This window comes from Oncorhynchus masou, chromosome 10 (genome assembly GCF_036934945.1).
Source record: "Oncorhynchus masou masou isolate Uvic2021 chromosome 10, UVic_Omas_1.1, whole genome shotgun sequence".
NCBI lineage: Eukaryota > Metazoa > Chordata > Actinopteri > Salmoniformes > Salmonidae > Oncorhynchus > Oncorhynchus masou.
In genome coordinates this window covers 23,437,161-23,457,090 of record NC_088221.1, presented here as the reverse complement: position 1 = coordinate 23,457,090, position 19,930 = coordinate 23,437,161, and the positions used below count along the sequence as shown (strand labels likewise).

Genomic DNA, 19,930 nt, shown 5'->3' with positions numbered 1-19,930 from the left:
GGGATCCGTGACACGACCAAGGAAAGGGTCAAGAATGGGCCATATTTATTTATGGAGCCTTAGAAATAAGGTTTGTGAAATCAATAACTTGCTAACAGATAACATTCATATATGGCCGACTCTGAAACTCACTTAGATCATTATTTGATGGTACAGCAGTAGGAATACAAGGATACAACATCTATAGAAAAGACAGGAATTCCTTTGGGGGAGGTGTTGCTTTATATGTTCAGATCCATATCCCTGTTAGAGCGGATCTCATGTCAAATGTTGTTGAATGTGGAGCAAGTTCACCTGCCTCATCTGAAGTCTCTTCCTTTACGGTGCTGCTATAGGCCACCAAGTGCTAACAGTCATTATTTGTATAACATGTGTGCAATGCTTGAAAATGTGTGTGATGTTAACAGAATGTATGTTAACAGTATGTTGGTCTGATGTTTGAGATAAAAGGAATCCAGATGCAGCACTGGAAGCATTTGTAAAATGATTCATGCTAATTGTTGACCTTGCTGCACCTGTTAAGAAACTAACTGAGAGGACTGTTAGAGTCTCCTGGATTGATGGGGAACTTTAAAATGATATGGTTCAAAAGAAATGATGCAAAAGGTGTGGCAAACAAGTCAGGCTGCTCAGCTGATTGGTTGACATACTCTCAATTGAGAAATGTTGTGACTAAACCTAAGAAAAAGAGGAATAAATGATATTACCAAACGAAGATAAATGACTTAAAACACAATGGAAAAAGACTTGAGTAAATTAAATGATATAATGGTAAAAAAAATGTATTTATTGAAGTTGATGTGTCATTTATAACAAAACCTTTTGATATTGCCAAACATTAACGATAACTATTTCACTAGTGAAGTGGATGAACTCAGAAGAGAAGTGACACCATTGAATAGTGAACCATCATATATTAGCTTATATAAAATATCTAGTAATGAAAGACATGGATTAATGTTTTGAATTTGGGCCGTTACTCTTCTCCAATGTTTACAAATGATTTGTCGCTGGTCTTACACAATGTTTACAAATGATTTGTCGCTGGTTTTACACAATGTTTACAAATGATTTGTCGCTGGTCTTACACAATGTTTACAAATGATTTGTTGCTGGTTTTACACAATGTTTACAAATGATTTGTCGCTGGTCTTACACAATGTTTACAAATGATTTGTTGCTGGTTTTACACAATGTTTACAAATGATTTGTCGCTGGTCTTACACAATGTTTACAAATGATTTGTTGCTGGTTTTACACAATGTTTACAAATGATTTGTCGCTGGTCTTACACAATGTTTACAAATGATTTGTCGCTGGTCTTACACAATGTTTACAAATGATTTGTCGCTGGTCTTACACAATGTTTGAATGACTATGTATGCGGATGATTCTACGCTACATGTCACCACCCAAAGCCAGTGAGCTCACGGAAATTCTAAATAAGGAGTTACAGTCAGTAGCAGAATGGGTGATGAATAATACACTGGTCTTAACTACATCTAAAACTAAAAGCATTGTATTTGTTTAAAAAACATTCTCTGGCCTCCTGGGTGGCGCAGTGCTCTAGGCCACTGCATTGCAGTGCTAGCTGTGCCACCAGAGACTCTGGGTTCGTGCCCAGGCTCTGCCGCAGCCGACCGCGACCGGGAGTTCTGTGGCCCGATGCACAATTGGCCCAGCGTCGTCCGGGTTAGGGAGGGTTTGTCCGGTAGGGATATCCTGGTCTCATCGAGCACTAGCGACTCCTGTGGCGGACCGGGCGCAGTGCATGCTAACCAGGTCGCCAGGCAAGTTGGTTAGGACATCTACTTTGTGCATGACACAAGTCATTTTTCCAACAATTGATTACAGACAAATTATTTCACTTATAATTAACTGTATCACAATTCCAGTGGGTCAGAAGTTTACATACACTACATTGACTGTGCCTTTAAACAAGGAAGAAGCCACTGCTCCAAATCCGCCATAAAAAAGCCAGACTACGGTTTGCAACTGCACATGGGACAAAGATCATACTTTTTGGAGAAATGTCTTCTGGTCTGATGAAACAAAAATTTAACTGTTTGACCATAATGAACATGGTTATGTTTGGAGGAAAAAGGGGGGGCTTGCAAGCCGAAGGACACCATCCCAACCGTGAAGCACGGGGGTGGCATCATCATGTTGTGGGGGTGCGCTCCTTCAGGATGGACTGGTGCACTTCACAAAATAGATGGCATCATGAGGTTGGACAATTATGTGGATATATTGATGCAACATCTCAAGACATCCGTCAGGAAGTTGGTTGCAAATGGGTCTTCCAAATGGACAATGCAGACCCCAAGCATACTCAAAGCTGTGGCAAAATGGTTTAAGGACAGCAAAGTCAATGTATTGGAGTGGCAAACACAAAGCCCTGACCTCAATCCTATAGAAAGTTTGTGGGCAGAACTGTAAAAGTGTGTGCAAGCAAGGAGGCCTAGAAACCTGACTCAGTTACACCAGCTCTGTCAAGAAGAATGGGCCAAAATTCACCCAACTTATTGTGGGAAGCTTGTGGAAGGCTACATGAAACGTTTGACCCAAGTTTAACAATTTAAAGGCAATGCCACCAAATACTAATTGAGTGTATGTTAAAATCAAATCAAATCAAATTTTATTTGTCACATACACATGGTTAGCAGATGTTAATGCGAGTGTAGCGAAATGCTTGTGCTTCTAGTTCCGACAATGCAGTAATAACCAACAAGTAATCTAACTAACAATTCCTAAACTACTGTCTTATACACAGTGTAAGGGGATAAAGAATATGTACATAAGGATATATGAATGAGTGATGGTACAGAGCAGCATAGGCAAGATACAGTAGATGGTATCGAGTACAGTATATACATATGAGATGAGTATGTAAACAAAGTGGCGTAGTTAAAGTGGCTAGTGATACATGTATTACATAAGGATGCAGTCGATGATATAGAGTACAGTATATACGTATGCATATGAGATGAATAATGTAGGGTAAGTAACATTATATAAGGTAGCATTGTTTAAAGTGTCTAGTGATATATTTACATCATTTCCCATCAATTCCCATTATTAAAGTGGCTGGAGTTGAGTCAGTGTCAGTGTGTTGGCAGCAGCCACTCAATGTTAGTGGTGGCTGTTTAACAGTCTGATGGCCTTGAGATAGAAGCTGTTTTTCAGTCTCTCGGTCCCAGCTTTGATGCACCTGTACTGACCTCGCCTTCTGGATGATAGCGGGGTGAACAGGCAGTGGCTCGGGTGGTTGGTGTCCTTGATGATCTTTATGGCCTTCCTGTAACATCGGGTGGTGTAGGTGTCCTGGAGGGCAGGTAGTTTGCCCCTGGTGATGCGTTGTAGACCTCACTACCCTCTGGAGAGCCTTACGGTTGAGGGCGGAGCAGTTGCCGGAAACCAGGCGGTGATACAGCCCGCCAGGATGCTCATCCCGATTGTGCATCTGTAGAAGTTTGTGAGTGCTTTTGGTGACAAGCCGAATTTCTTCAGCCTCCTGAGGTTGAAGAGGCGCTGCTGCGCCTTCTTGACGATGCTGTCTGTGTGAGTGGACCAATTCAGTTTGTCTGTGATGTGTATGCTATTGAGGAACTTAAAACTTGCTACTCTCTCCACTACTGTTCCATCGATGTGGATAGGGGGTGTCCCTCTGCTGTTTCCTGAAGTCCACAATCATCTCCTTAGTTTTGTTGACGTTGAGTGTGAGGTTATTTTCCTGACACCACACTCAATGTAGGGCCCTCACCTCCTCCCTGTAGGCCGTCTCTTCGTTTTTGGTAATCAAGCCTACCACTGTTGTGTCATCCGCAAACTCGATGATTGAGTTGGAGGCGTGCGTGGCCACGCAGTCGTGGGTGAACAGGGAGTACAGGAGAGGGCTCAGAACGCACCCTTGTGGGGCCCCAGTGTTGAGGATCAGCGGGGAGGAGATGTTGTTACCTACCCTCACCACCTGGGGGCGGCCCGTCAGGAAGTCCAGTACCCAGTTGCACAGGGCGGGGTTGAGACCCAGGGTCTCGAGCTTGATGACGAGCTTGGAGGGTACTATGGTGTTGAATGCCGAGCTGTAGTCGATGAACAGCATTCTCACATAGGTATTCCTCTTGTCCAGATGGGTTAGGGCAGTGTGCAGTGTGGTTGAGAATGCATCGTCTGTGGACCTATTTGAGCGGTAAGCAAATTGGAGTGGGTCTAGGATGTCAGGTAGGGTCCTTGACTAGTCTCTCAAAGCACTTCATGATGACGGAAGTGAGTGCTACGGGGCGGTAGTCGTTTAGCTCAGTTACCTTATCTTTCTTGGGAACAGTAACAATGGTGGCCCTCTTGAAGCATGTGGGAACAGCAGACTGGTATAGGGATTGATTGAATATGTCCGTAAACACACCAGCCAGCTGGTCTGTGCATGCTCTGAGGGCGCGGCTGGGGATGCCGTCTGGGCCTGCAGCCTTGCGAGGGTTAACACGTTTAAATGTTTTACTCACCTCGGCTGCAGTGAAGGAGAGACCGCATTTTTCCGTTGCAGGCAGTGTCAGTGGCACTGTATTGTCCTCAAAGCGGGCAAAAAAGTTATTTAGTCTGCCTGGGAGCAAGACATCCTGGTCCGTGACTGGGCTGGATTTCTTCCTGTAGTCCGTGATTGACTGTAGACCCTGCCACATGCCTCTTGTGTCTGAGCCGTTGAATTGGGATTCTACTTTGTCTCTGTACTGACGCTTAGCTTGTTTGATAGCCTTACGGAGGGAATAGCTGCATTGTTTGTATTCAGTCATGTTACCAGACACCTTGCCCTGATTGAAAGCAGTGGTTCGCGCTTTCAGTTTCACGCGAATGCTGCCATCAATCCACGGTTTCTGGTTAGGGAATGTTTTAATCGTTGCTATGGGAACGACATCTTCAACGCACGTTCTAATGAACTCGCACACCGAATCAGCGTATTCGTCAATGTTGTTATCTGACGCAATACGAAATATGTCCCAGTCCACGTGATGGAAGCAGTCTTGGAGTGTGGAGTCAGCTTGGTCGGACCAGCGTTGGACAGACCTCAGCGTGAGAGCTTCTTTTTTTAGCTTTTGTCTGTAGGCAGGTATGAGCAAAATGGAGTCGTGGTCAGCTTTTCCAAAAGGGGGGCGGGGCAGGGCCTTATATGCGTCGCGGAAGTTAGAGTAACAGTGATCCAAGGTTTTTCCGCCCCTGGTTGCGCAATCGATATGCTGATAAAATTTAGGGAGTCTTGTTTTCAGATTAGCCTTGTTAAAATCCCCAGCAACAATGAATGCAGCCTCCGGATAAATGGTTTCCAGTTTGCAAAGAGTTAAATAAAGTTTGTTCAGAGCCATTGATGTGTCTGCTTGGGGGGGATATATACGGCTGTGATTATAATCGAAGAGAATTCTCTTGGTAGATAATGCGGTCTACATTTGATTGTGAGGAATTCTAAATCAGGTGAACAGAAGGATTTGAGTTCCTGTATGTTTCTTTCATCGCACCATGCCTCGTTAGCCATAAGGCATACACCCCCACCCCTCTTCTTACCAGAAAGGTGTTTGTTTCTGTCGGCGCGATGCGTGGAGAAACCCGTTGGCTGCACCGCTTCGGATAGCGTCTCTCCAGTGAGCCATGTTTCCGTGAAGCACAGAACGTTACAGTCTCTGATGTCCCTCTGGAATGCTACCCATGCTCGGATTTCATCAACCTTGTTGTCAAGAGACTGGACATTGGCAAGAAGAATGCTAGGAAGTGGGGCACGATGTGCCCGTCTCCGTAGTCTGACCAGAAGACCGCCACGTTTCCCTCTTTTTCGGGGGGTCGTTTTTTTGGGTCGCTGCATGCGATCCATTCCGTTGTCCTGTTTGTAAGGCAGAACACAGGATCCGCGTCGCGAAAAACATATTCTTGGTCGTACTGATGGTGAGTTGACGCTGATCTTATATACAGTAGTTCTTCTCGACTGTATGTAATGAAACCTAAGATGGCCTGGGGTACTAATGTAAGAAATAACACGTAAAAAAACAAAAAACTGCATAGTTTCCTAGGAACGCGAAGCGAGGCAGCCATCTCTGTCGGCGCCGGAAGTACGGTGTTAATTAACACAGTAATAGCACCTTTGGAATATAACTTCTGTTAACTTCTGACCCACTGGGAATGTGATGAAAGAAATAAAAACTGAAATAAATCACTCTCTACTATTATTCTGACATTTCACATTCTTACAATAAAGTGGTGATCCTAACTGACCAAATACAGGGACTTTTTACTAGGATTAAATGTCAGGAATTGTGAAAAACTGAGTTTAAATGTATTTGGCTAAGGGGTCTGTAATCTTCTGACTTCAACTGTAGATAGATAGAGAGGGAGGGAGAGCTGGAGAGGGAGGGAGGGAGAGATATACAGAGAAAGGGACTGGGAGAGAAGACAGATGGCGATTGGAGAATAAAGAGTATGGTGAGCAGCTATGTCTTTGACCCCAAACACACGCGCACACACACACACACACACACACACACACACACACACACACACACACACACACACACACACACACACACACACACACACACACACACACACACACACACACCACACACACATATAATGGTTCTAAATAGTACCAAATAGGGGTTCTTTGGCTTGTAACCATAACGGAACCCTTTTTTGAAGGTTCTATAAATAATCATGCTCATAAGGTTCTAATTGGGTCTATATAGAACCATTATAAAAAAAAAAACATTTTTATAGAACCATTCTCAATCTGAAAGGTTCTTTGTAGATCCTTTTGAAGAACCGTACAGTGTGTTTATTCTGGTCAGCCATATTATATTCCAAAGGTGTTATTACTGTGTTAATTGACAAGTTGAATGAAGTGAGCTACATCTGGATCAGCTGGGGGGCCCTGAGGAGAGAATCGAGAACCACTGACTGATTTATTGACCCATGGCCATCCGTGAGTCTTCCACAAGACACCATCCTGGGCCATTGTGGTATATAACATGTACAGGCATAACACACCACATTAGATGAACTGTAATGACATTCTCACTCACGGGTACACAAAAAGAGCTGTGCACAAACCACGCCTAAAAAATCATACAATGAGCCACCTCCTCTACCTTTTGTGAACTTCAAGAGAACCGTTGAAGAGCTCACATATAACCACACGTGTCTTCGAACATACATATGTATCACACTGTGTATCAACAACATCTGTATATGCACACAAAGTGTGTGTGTTAAGTACAGTGTGTGTGTATGTGTGTGTATGCAGCTGGGTCAGAATACACTCCCAGTGTGTTTAATCTCCACCCCAGGGGTACTAAGTCCCTGAACCGTAGACTATACGTTCTACTCAATTACCCCTGGTTCACATACACCCTTAAACCCTACCCTACCTCTGACTACCCTGGGGCACTGTGCAGGGTGCAGAGCTTACTTGGGTAAGAATTACAGTTAGAGTATACATTTGTCTGTGTAATTCTACCCTTACTGCATTAGAATCAAGTGCTTTTTTTATAGCAGTGAAACTCTGTTATATAACTTAAGGTATATAGCATTAGGTGTAGTAAACCCATGTAGAGTAACAGCTAAGCAACACTTAAGACTCGTAAAGACTGAGACTGTACAGACAAAAGATATTCAGTTAGATATTCAGATAGTTAGCGATCTATTGCGATTGTTGACTGTTTCTTCTGGCCATGGTAGGATCACACCACCCACCCAACATCTGATAATTACGCTTCATTACTGGAGCATTTCGAGAACACAGGAGAGAGGACAGTGGTATAGAGAGAGGTTGGGGGAGGGAGAGCGAGGTGGAGATTGGGAGGGAGGGAGGAGAGTGAGGGAAGAGAGACAGGGTAAAGGAAAGGGAGATGAGAAATGGAGAGAGAGGGAATAGGTGTGTACTCAACATGTGTGTGCCTGCGTGCGTCTGTCAGTGTGAATGGTTTGGTGGTTACGTGCATGCGTGTGCGTGGTTGGGCGCGTGTGTGTGTATATACTGTGTCACCCACAGAGAGACCTTATTGCTATGTGTGACCCCCAGGCAGATCAGGGTCCTGTCTGTCTTTGTTTGACACCACAGCTAGACAATAAATACAGAGCCCTGAGCTAGAATACATTCAACAAAAGTTATTCATAAACACACACATACACTCATGCACACTGACTAACAATGCCAGCTGGCACCCAAATCAAATTTGATTTGTCACATGCGCCGAATACAACGGGTGTACACTTTAGTGTGAAATTCTTGCTTACGAGCCCATCCCAACGATGCAGAGCTGAAAAATAATAATAACAAACATTAAAGCTGGGATTAACTACTTCTGTACTGTTTACACCAAGCTTGCCAAATCAGAACTCAAAATCAAACTGATCATGCAATATAATATGCTTTGATGTATTTTGGACCATTTTCAATGATGTTGACTCATTTAAACGCCATTTTCTCCAGAACCGCTGGCCCGATCAGCACCAGATTTGGTATATAACATCTATGGCTGTACATCTTCAAACCATTTCCCAAAGCTCTAGCTGAAACAGTCTATACACCACTGAGCTTCCATTCATGTTTTTTCCTGTCCAACAGCGCCACAATGTGTCCAAACTCAACTTTACATTACAGGTTAGCTAGACTCATCACCTGGATGTGTGCCAAATTTTTTGATCAAGCAATACAAAAATGTGCCCGTTATAGCGCCACCGTAAGGGGGATATGAAGGTGTTTGCATATGTTGAGTCTTGACAGTGTTTGAAACGTGTACCAAGTTTTGTTAGAAGCTTTCTCTACCCTTAACCTTGTTCTGAACACCTCCAAAACAAAGGTCATGTGGTTTGGTAAGAAGAATGCCCCTCTTCCCACCGATGTGATTACTACCTCTGAAGTAGTCACCTCATACAAGTACTTGGGAAAATGGCTAGACGGTACACTGTCCTTCTCCCAGCACATATCCAAGCTGCAGGCTAAGATTAAATCTAGATTTGGTTTCCTCTATCGTAATCGCTCCTCTTTCAATCCAGCTGCCAAACTAACCCTGATTCAGATGAACATCCTACCCATGCTAGATTACTGAGACGTAATTTATAGATTGGCAGGTAAGGGTGCTCTCGAGCGGCTAGATGTTCTTTACCATTCGGCCATCAGATTTGCCACCAACGCTCCTTACAGGACACATCACATCACTCTATACTCTGTAAACTGGTCATCTCGCTATACCCGTCGCAAGACCCACTGGTTGATGCTTATTTATAAAACCCTCTTAGGCCTCACTCCCCCCTATCTGAGATATCTACTGCATCCCTCATCGTCCACATGCAACACCCGTTCTGCCAGACCTTGGTCCATAGATAGCCGATATCAAGTTTCTGTCTATAACATGAGCTGCTCATGTGTAGATAATCCTTGCTACTGGTGCTTTTTTGAAAGAAAAAACGTTAGCCACAGAGAACCTCAAAAGTGTTGCTACTGCTCTCAACAACATTTCTGCACTGAATTTCGCAGGCGCTACTGACAAAGATCACTGAGAAAAAGTTGTGTAACCCGCAGTTACTTGACACAACGGGCCAAACAAGCTGTAGCTAGCTACAAACAAAACGGAAAATACACTGGACGCCTGTTCTGATCTGTTGCATCAGCCTGAATGCTTTAAAAAACAAATGTATCATGTAGTCACAACTATCCCAGAGTCGGTTTGGAACAGGCTATTTCTTTATGGCACAGAACGACAAGCTGAAAAATAGAATAGGTAAAATATTCTACTATGGGGGGAGTTAGATTGATATAGGCTAGTGATTTTGCTATTCCTTACACATCTAAAATATTTTTAGTTATTTTTATTTCACCTTCATTTAACCAGGCAAGATAGTTGAAAACAAGTTCTCATTTACAACTGCGACCTGGCCAAGATAAAGCAAAGCAGTGCGACACGAAGACCAACACAGAGTTACACATGGAATAAACAAGTGTACAGTCAGTAACACAATAGAAAAAATAAAGTCTATATACAGTGTGTGCAAATGGCATGAGGAGGTAAGGCAATAAATAGGCCATAGTAGCAAAGTAATTACAATTGAGCAGATTAACACTGGAGTGATAGATGAGCAGATGATGATATGCAAGTAGTGATACTGGTGTGCAAAAGAGCAGAAAAGTAAATTAAAAACAATATGGGGATGAGGTAGGTAGATTGGGTGGGCTATTTACAGATGGACTATGTACAGCTGCAGCGATCGGTTAGCTGCTCAGGCATCTGATGTTTAAAGTTAGTGAGGGAAATATAAGTCTCCAGCTTCAGCAATTTTTGCAATTCGTTCCAGTCATTGGCAGCAGAGAACTGAAAGGAAAGATGGCCAAGGCTTTGGTAACACAACAGATGTCACTGTGATAGACTGCATCCAGTTTTATGAGTAGAATATTGGAAGCTATTTTGTAGATGACATCGCCGAAGTCAAGGATCGGTAGGATAGTCAGTTTTCCTAGGGTAAATTTGGCAGTGTGAGTGAAGGAGGAGGCTTTGTTGCGAAATCGGAAGCCGATTCTAGATTTGATTTTGGATTTGAGATGTTTAATATGAGTCTGGAAGGAGAGTTTCCAGTCTAGCCAGACACCTAGGTCTTTGTAGTTGTCCACATATAGTCAGAACCGTCCAGAGTAGTGATGCTAGTCGGGTGGGAGGGTGCAGGCAGCAACGGTTGAAGAGCATGTATTTGGTTTTACTAGCGTTTAAGAGCAGTTGGTGGCCATGGAAGGAGTGTTGTATGGCATTGAAGCTTGTTTGGAGGTTAGTTAACACAGTGTCCAAAGAAGGGCGAGATGTATACAGAATGGTGTCGTCTGCGTAGAGGTGGATCATGTGACAGTCATTATAACATCTTCAAAGTTCTCATGGAATTCGGTAAGAAATACTGTTGTATCCTCGAGCTGCATGTTATGTTAAGATGAAGAACCATAATCCAAGTGTGATTTCTGTCATTCTGAGCATCGTGGTAGGACGCCCTAATCAGGTTACGCAACAAATGCATATGGCTCTCTATAAATAAAATGCTGCCTGTCAAATGACAGGCGCCACATTTTCCTGACGGAAACCCTGCTGTGCGGTTGTTTGTGGACCATCGACAGTGATATGGATGTCAAGGAGATTGAAGCTCTCGACCCACACTACAGCCTCGTCGATGGGAATGGGGGCGTGCTCTTCCGTCTCTCTCATGTTGTCCACGATCATCTCCGTGGTTGTACTGACGGTGAGGGAGCTGTTGTCCTGTCAGCAAACTCGATGATGGTGTTGGAGTCGTGCCTGGCCACACAGTAGTGAGTGAACAGGGAGTACAGGAATTGACTAAGTACACACCCGAAAGGGGCCTCGATGTTGATGGTCAGCATGGCGGAGGTGTTGTTGCCTATCCCCACCACATGGGACTGGCCCTTCAGGAAGTCCAGGATCCAGTTGCAGTGGGAGGTGTTCCGTCCCAGGGTCCCAAGCTTGGTGATGAGCTCTGAGGGGACTATGGTGTTGAACACAGAGCTGTAGTCTATAAACAGCATTCTCACAAAGGGATTTCCCAACTTGTCCAGGTGTGAGAGGGCAGTGTGAAGTGTAATTGAGATTGCACTGTGGATCTGTTGGGGTGGTATGCAAATCGGACTGGGTCCAGGGGGTCTGGGATGATGTTGTTGACATGTGTCATGACCAGCCTTTCAAAGCACTTTATAATTACAGATGTGAGTGCAAGAGGGCGATTGGCATTTCGACAGGTTACCTTGGAGTTCTTGGGAACAGGGGCAATGGTGGTCAGCTTGAAACATGTTGGGATTATGGACTGGGACAAGGAAAGATAGACAATGTCCACGAACACACTTGCCAGCTGGTCTGCACATGCTTTGAGAACGAACACACCCCGGTATTCCGTCTGGTCCGGCGGCCTTCCCGTATATTCCAGGTAGACGTGCCACTACAGTGAAGTGGCAGATGGTACTCTATGACAGTACTAAGGCTCAGAACACTGAAGTGAAGTGAAGTGTGTGTGTGTGTGTGTGTGTGTGTGTGTGTGCGTGCGTGCGTGCGTGCGTGCGTGCGTGCGTGCGTGCGTGTGTGTGTGTGCGTGCGTGTGTGTGTGTGTGTGTGTGTGTGTGTGTGTGTGCGTGTGTGTGTGCGTGCGTGTGTTTGTTCCTGGGACTGATAGAGAGAAGGAGGTGTGGTCCATAGTAGATCAGGATGTTTTGTGATATGGTGGAATACTATAGGTGAATTAGCAGAAGTGGGTGATAAATACAAGTATTGTAGTTCTCTATACAGAAGTGTCTGGTGTGAATGGTGTAGAGGGAGAGAGACAGTGAGAGGTCTGGGCTGTAGTATTCCTCCTTCTGCAGACACATTGATTTCTCTGGCTGGCATGGTGGGAATGTGGTAGGAAATGTCAGCCTGTCATTAAGTTGATCCAACTGGTTGAGTTTCACGCATACAGTGTCTTCAGAAGGTACTCACACCCTTTGACTATTTCCACATGTTGGTGTGTTACAGCCTGAATTTAAATTGACGAGTACCTCTTTCCTGCAGTTGAATGAACAAAGCGCACTCTAGTGGCTTCATGGGTGGAATGTTATTCATATTTGCAATAATTTCATAATTAATGAACATTGGGTGGGAAATTATGCTGAAAATTCAATGTTTCTATGTCAAATTGTTTTGTTATTTTTCAGTCTTCTGTGATGTATATGAAGTGTAATATTGGGACACAAACTCAAAATGTAATACATTTCAACTCTAACATGTTACAATGTCTTCCTTGTGTAAGGTATATACTTACTGTATGTTTCAAAATACATTTGTTTAGGACTACCAAGAAACACTGTGACCCTGAATGTCTTCAACTGAAATGTGTCTTCCACATTGAACCCAACCCCTCTGAATCAGAGAGGTGCTGGGGGCTGCCTTTATCGAGAACCACATCTTCAGCGCCCGGGGAACAGTGGGTTAACTGTCTTACTTAGGGACTCACTAGGCCTGCAAACCATTAGTGTCAGGCCATGGTGTTGGGGTTATATTAGACCTCAAAATAAGCCATTAGAGACATCTAATTTATTGTCACAAGTTTATTGACAACATTCAAATAGGAACCCACTTGGTGAAGGCTACAATATTGAAAATTGAATGAATTCAACAACCATGTCTCTGTCACTAACAAATACATTCATGGGTGGTAACTCTAAAATTCACCCAAAAAGGCAAGGCACACTGGGAAATTACATTGGAAGCATTGTTTAGTGGGGGCGTGGTTTTCAGTATTATTTTGGGCACCCGTGAGTTGAAGTGTTAGACCACTTAAACTGGTACATGGTAACAGCAAATGGCTTTGTCACTGTCAAGGTACCCTACAGTATGTATTATGTACCTGTAACTAAAGGGACAAAGTAAATGTTTGTACTCCTTTAGGAACCAAGCAATAACAAATTGTCAGAGTGTAATACAGTGGCCTGAAATTCACAGTTTACAAGCTATGTCAGGCCTGCAGGTCACTGTTTTGGTCCACAATGATGTGTATGAGTTTCAGGCCCTTGTAGGGCAAAACTAGGCCCTGAAAATACAGTGTATTCGGAAAGTATTCCGACTCCTTTTTCCACAATTGGTTACGTTACAGCCTTATTCTAAACTCATCAATCTATGCACAACACAAAAACAGGTTTTTAGAAATGTTTGCAGATGTATAAAAAATAAAAAACATAACTTATTTATATTCAGACCTTTTGCTATGAGACTCAAAATTTAGTTCAGGTGCATCCTGTTTTCATTGATCACAACTTGATTGGATTGATTCCACCTGTGGAAAATTCAATTGATTGGACGTGATTTGGAAAGGCTCACACCTGTCTATATAAGGTCCCACAGTTGACAGTGCGTGTCAGGTCAAAAACCAAGCCAAGAGGTAGAAATAATTGTCCGTAGAGCGCCAAGACTGGATTGTGTTGAGAGACAGATCTGGGGAAGGGTACCAAAACAATTCTGTAGCATTGAAGGTCCCCCAAAAAACAGTGAGCTCCAAGTTTGGAATCATTAAGACTCCTCACGGAGCTGGCCATTCAGCAAAACTGAGCAATCAGGGTAGTAGGGCCTTGGTCAGGTGACCAAGAACCCAATGTTCACTCTGATAGAGCTCCAGAGTTCCTCTGTGGAGATGGGAGAACCTTCCAGAAGGACTCCACCAATCAAGCATTTATGGTAGTGTCTAGATGGAAGCCACTCCTCAGTAAAAGGCACATGACAGCCCGCTTGGAGTTTGCCAAAAGGCACCTAAAGGACTCTCAGAACATGTTAAAACCAAGATAAAACTATTTGGCCTGAATGCCAAGCGTCACGTGTGGAGGAAACCAGGCACCGCTCATCACCTGGCCAATACCATCCCTGAAGCATGGTGGAGGCAGCATCATGTTGTGGGGATGTTTTTCAGTGGCAGGGACTGGGAGACTAGTCGGGATCGAGGGAAAGATAAACGGAGCAAAGTAAAGAGATCCTTGATGAAAACCTATTCCAGAGTGCTCAGGACCTCAGACTGGGGGCGAAGGTTCACCTTCCAACAGGACAACAACACTAAGCATACAGCCCAGACAACACAAGATTGGCTTCGGGACATGTTTCTGAATGTCCTTGAGTGACCCAGCCAGAGTCTGGACTTGAACCCAATGGAACATCTCTGGAGAGACTTGAAAATAGCTGTGTAGTGACCCCCCCCCCCCCATCCAACCTGACAGAACTTGATAGGATCTGGAGAGAAGAATGGGAGAAACTCCCCATATACAGCCAAGCTTGTAGAAAGAAGAAGAAGTAAACTTTTGGCTGTAATCGCTGCCAAAGATGCTTTAACCAAGTACTGATTAAAGGGTCTGAATATAAAAGTGATTCTTTTTTTTGTTTTTTGATTTGTCATTATGGGGTATTGTGTGTAGATTGATGAGGGGAAAAACCATTTCATCAGTTTTAGAATGAGGCTGTAACGTAATTCTTTGGGGGAAAAAGTGAACGGGTCTGAATACTTTCCGAATGCACTGTAAGCCCGTATGAAATACATAGGGTATTTTGTTATTTTTCTGATAACATCTTCACTGAGGATTTCACTTGGTGATGTCCAAGAAAATTGAAAATGGATGAATGCAACAACCATGTTTTTGTCACCTAACAAATACAGTCACTCTGGGAAATATCGAAATAAGGTTTTACTTTAAGCAGTGTCTTCATTTAACACTGGTTCCAGTGTGTATATGGTTCCACTTTTTCAGTGTTGATTTTACACTCGTGTGTGTGTGTGTGTGTGTGTGTGTGTGTGTGTGTGTGTGTGCTTGCGCAATATAGGATATGTTGAGATATTTTAATGTGAAATTACTGTGAAAGGATGTGGAATGAGAAGATGGTGGGGGGGTAGAAAGGTAGAGGGAGAGGGAAAGAGAGAGTTAGATATTACAGTGAGGCATAGTCGTCATTTAATAATGAAGAATTAGTCTAATGTCAAAACAGAAAAAAACGGCTTCATGCATTGACTCTGTCTCTTAATCAAGGGAACTTTCATTATCATAAATAATATCTTTCAAACCAATCCAATACATCTAATGCTCTACTGGATTATCAAAGGTGGCCAATGCGATGCCTGCAATGGAATAAAAGCTTTGTATAGGATTTGTGTGGAGATGATATTTGGATAATGAGAAGGACATTGCCTGTCTGTTTCTAAAGCAACCCCAATGATCTCTTAATGTCAATAATGTTTATCAGAAACAGCATCCGTGGTTACGTAATCACATTCCAAAGGGTTGTGTGTGTGTGTGTGTGTGTGTGTGTGCTTATCACAACCTCACAATCGTGTCAACAGAAGGGAGCCTGTTCTGATAATTAAGGGTGTTAATTAGACAGAATCCCACAGTTAATATATTACTCTCTCTCTCTCCCGTACACACACACACACACACACACACACACACACACACACACACACACACACACACACACACACACACACACACACACACACACACACACAGACACATAGACAGGCACATACAAATACACTCAGATTTGTGAGGCCTACTGCTAATTAAGAGGAATAATTGGGCAGACACCCACACAGTCATATAACACACACACATGCTCTGGTAATTAAGGGCATTAATTACAAGTGTAGTTGTCCCTGTGAGGGTTCTGTATCACTCAGACTTGCACACAGCAGGGTTCCTTTACTGTAGCACTTCACACACACACACACACGCATGCACGCACACACACATACACACACACATACAGACACACACACATACACGCACACACATACAAACACACACATACAAACACACACACATACATATATACACCCACACACACAAAGTGAAATTTGTAAACAAGTGATCGCAGACTGATTGCTGGCCGTGAGTTAACCTCTCTGCCACCATGTCCAGAGAGGAGACATTGAGCTAATATGGATCCAAATAAAGAACTGTGTTCCCCTCTATCACTTAGTGTATGATGTCTTGGCGGTGTTTTAAACAGTAGTGGTAGTCTGTCTACAGCACTACGGGGTCCGGACGTCACTGATGGAGATATTTCCATACACCCTTCCAGGTGTAAACGTTTGTGAGAAGGATGGAAATGAATGAGAGAAGATGACAGAATATGAACAGAAAGTAGCACAGACAGAAATACACACACACACCGATTTAGCATCCACCAAGGCCACACTGATGAAATTCAGCTGAAATCTGTTTTCCCAGATGTAATATTCTCTCGCTCAGTGCACAACATTGTTGTTTTGTTATCATGTTTACTGAGTGAGGAGGAGGGGACTAATGATGGTAGGATAGAAACATGTGTAACCCCCCCAACTCCCCATAGCTGACAGCTGTACAGACTTGTCTACAAAGAAGAATTTAACTCTCTCTCCTCTGTCTTGAGGATAGCTAACTCAATAGAATATAACATCCTGTTTCCCTCTCTTTTTCTTTCTCTCTCTCTCTCTCTCTCTCTCTCTCTCTCTCTCTCTCTCTCTCTCTCTCTCTCTCTCTCTCTCTCTCCATAGTTGACCTCTGTACAGACTGGTCAGTGGATTACCTGAAGTACCGTGTGCTGCAGGGAGAGCCGGTGAGGCTGAAGTGTGCCCTGTTCTACGGCTACATCCGGGCCAACTACAGCCAGGCTCAGAGCGTGGGCCTCAGCCTCATGTGGTACCGCAGCACTGGTCTGGGCCACGGAGACTTCGAGGAGCCCATCTCCTTCAACGGCGTGCGCATGAGCAAGGAGGAGGACGCCATCTGGTTCAGACCGGCCGACCTGCAGGACGTGGGCCTCTACTCCTGCGTTCTACGGTAAGACATGAGGGACAAACTGTGCTCTACTGCTCGAGTCTACTCCTGCGTGCTACGGTAAGATAGGAGGAACAGTAGGGATACTAGAGTTACGGTAAGACACGAGGGACAAACTAGGGAAACTAGGAATTGTTTACTCTTTTAGCTACAAGCCTCTTTTAGTCCCTCTACTTTTAACCGTGCGTACTCCTCTGTGATATTGATTGCTGAGCCTTTCCAGCTCTTTCTCCTACTGCACTCGCTCTCTCTCACAGTCTTTCTCCGGCTGAGTCAGAATCAAAGGGGTTGTGTTTCTGTCGTTCTGTCGAGAGGGTCTGAAGTGGATGTTTCTCATAGGCCTGGAGGCAACATAATACTCTCTCCCTCCTTCCCTCCCTCCTTCTCTCTCCTTCACTCTCTCCTTCACTCTCTACCTTCTCTCTCCTACACTCTCTCCCTCCATCTCTCTCCTTCACTCTCTACCTTCTCTCTCCTTCACTCTCTCCCTCCTTCTCTCTCCTTCACTCTCTCCCTCCTCTCTCCTTCACTCTCTCCCTCCTTCCCTCCCTCCTTCTCTCTCCTTCACTCTCTCCTTCACTCTCTACCTTCTCTCTCCTTCACTCTCTCCCTCCATCTCTCTCCTTCACTCTCTCCCTCCTTCTCTCTCCTTCACTCTCTCCCTCCTTCTCTCTCCTTCACTCTCTCCTTCACTCTCTACCTTCTCTCTCCTTCACTCTCTCCCTCCTTCCCTCCCTCCTCCTTCACTCTCTCCCTCCTTCTCTCTCCTTCAATCTCTCCCTCCTTCTCTCTCCTTCACTCTCTCCCTCTCTAAGACTTGACCATTACTTTAAAAATAATTTCTATGGCCAGCACACTGAGAACGTCCTCTATGTGTGTGTATGTATATGACACTAGACAAGCAGATCACATGCATTAGGAAATGTTCTCCAGTGTTTTAAAGTGTTAAAAGGCTTCATGTATTCAGATGTTATTCACGGTGGGTATTCAAGAGTTCTCCAGTAACCTAATCAGAGAAGCACTTTGGAGATTTGCCACTGAGCTGAAATCAATTCTCTTTTTGTTGGAGGGTAAGCTTCTGAGGTGCAAATTTTAGCACACATGACCCAAACACTTCCACCAAGCATCTCTGCTGGGAAAATAGAGAGAGAGAGAGAGAGAGAGAGAGAGAGAGAGAGAGAGAGAGAGAGAGAGAGAGAGAGAGAGAGAGAGAGAGAGAGAGAGAGAGAGAGAGAGAGAGAGAGAGAGAGAGAGAGAGAGAGAGAGAGAGAGAGAGAGAGAGAGAGAGAGAGAGAGAGAGAGAGAGAGAGAGAGAGAGAGAGAGAGAGAGAGAGAGAGAGAGAGAGAGAGAGAGAGAGAGAGAGAGAGAGAGAGAGAGAGAGTCCACTGCTGCTTGTACAGTCAATATCCCCACATTACAGCATTTGTTTTTGTCTCCTGGTTTTTCTCAGTGATTGCTGATCGTATTGTTGAAATCTAGTCATATTTTCAACCATTCACTTGAAGTTCGACTGGTTATTATGATCTGTTTGGAGGGGGTAGATAGTCTAACGGTATTGTGGTGCATTGGAGGATGCTGCTACATTGAGTTGGCTATATCTAAATATAGATCAATCCTTCAGTGGAGAAAGTACAGCTTAGCATTGAAACCCTCCAGATGTTTTCCCCTGAAGGAGATATGGTGTGTGTGTGTGTGTGTGTGTGTGTGTGTGTGTGTGTGTGTGTGTGTGTGTGTGTGTGTGTGTGTGTGTGTGTGTGTGTGTGTGTGTGTGTGTGTGTGTGTGTGTGTGTGTGTGTGTGTGTGTTGGTCGCTTTTCTCCTTTGCTGTCTGGAATCAAATTTTTCTCATCAGTGTATGTGTGAAGGTGACTTAATCTACATAACAATCTCTCTTTGTTTCTGTTTCTCTCTCTACCCCCTCTCTCTATCTCGCTTCGTCTCTCTCCCCCTCTCTCTTTTCCCTCCTTGTTTCTGTTTCTCTCTCTACCCCCTCTCTCTATAGCTCTTCCTCTTTCTCTCTCCTTGTTTCTCTCTCTACCCCCCCTCTCTCTCTCTACTCCCTCTCTCTATTGCTATTCCTCTCTCTCTTTCTCTCTCATTGTTTCTGTTTCTCCCTCTCCCCCTTTATCTCTCTTTCTCTCTCCTTGGTTCTATTTCTCTCTACTCCCTCTCCCCCTTTATCTCTCTTTCTCTCTCCTTGGTTCTGTTTCTCTCTACTCCCTCTCCCCATCTCTTCCCCTCTCTCTCTTTCTCCCTCTCCCCCTCTCTCTCTTTCTCCCTCTCTCCATCCCCACTTAATGTAAATGTAAAGCTGTCACCTCCAGTGTTTTCTCTCCTCTAAACAATCTCCCTCCACCTCTGTAGTCCATGCACGTGTCTCCCACTGAATGAATTCACCACCTCTCAAATGAGCCTGTATCTCTCAGTGGTCTGCTTGTGTGTTTTCCTGTTGTGATTACTCTGAGAACGAACGTATGTGAGGGATACTAATGTGTGGGCAATGGAAGCTAACACGAGTTGGAGACTAAAGCTTGCTGTGTTGGAGTGAAACAGTTTTTGAAAGTTTGGACGAATTGTCGACCC

At 44.2% G+C, this 19,930-nt stretch overlaps 1 protein-coding gene across 1 annotated transcript in view; it reads left to right on the top strand.

Annotated features, from left to right (window-relative positions):
- LOC135546830 (interleukin-1 receptor accessory protein-like 1-A) overlaps positions 1-19,930 on the top strand; it is a 174,334-nt gene that overhangs the window by 137,466 nt on the left and 16,938 nt on the right. Inside the window, exon 3 of the mRNA XM_064975412.1 lies at positions 17,065-17,350. Coding sequence (XP_064831484.1) covers positions 17,065-17,350 — 286 coding nt within the window. The remainder of the gene's footprint in view (positions 1-17,064; positions 17,351-19,930) is intronic.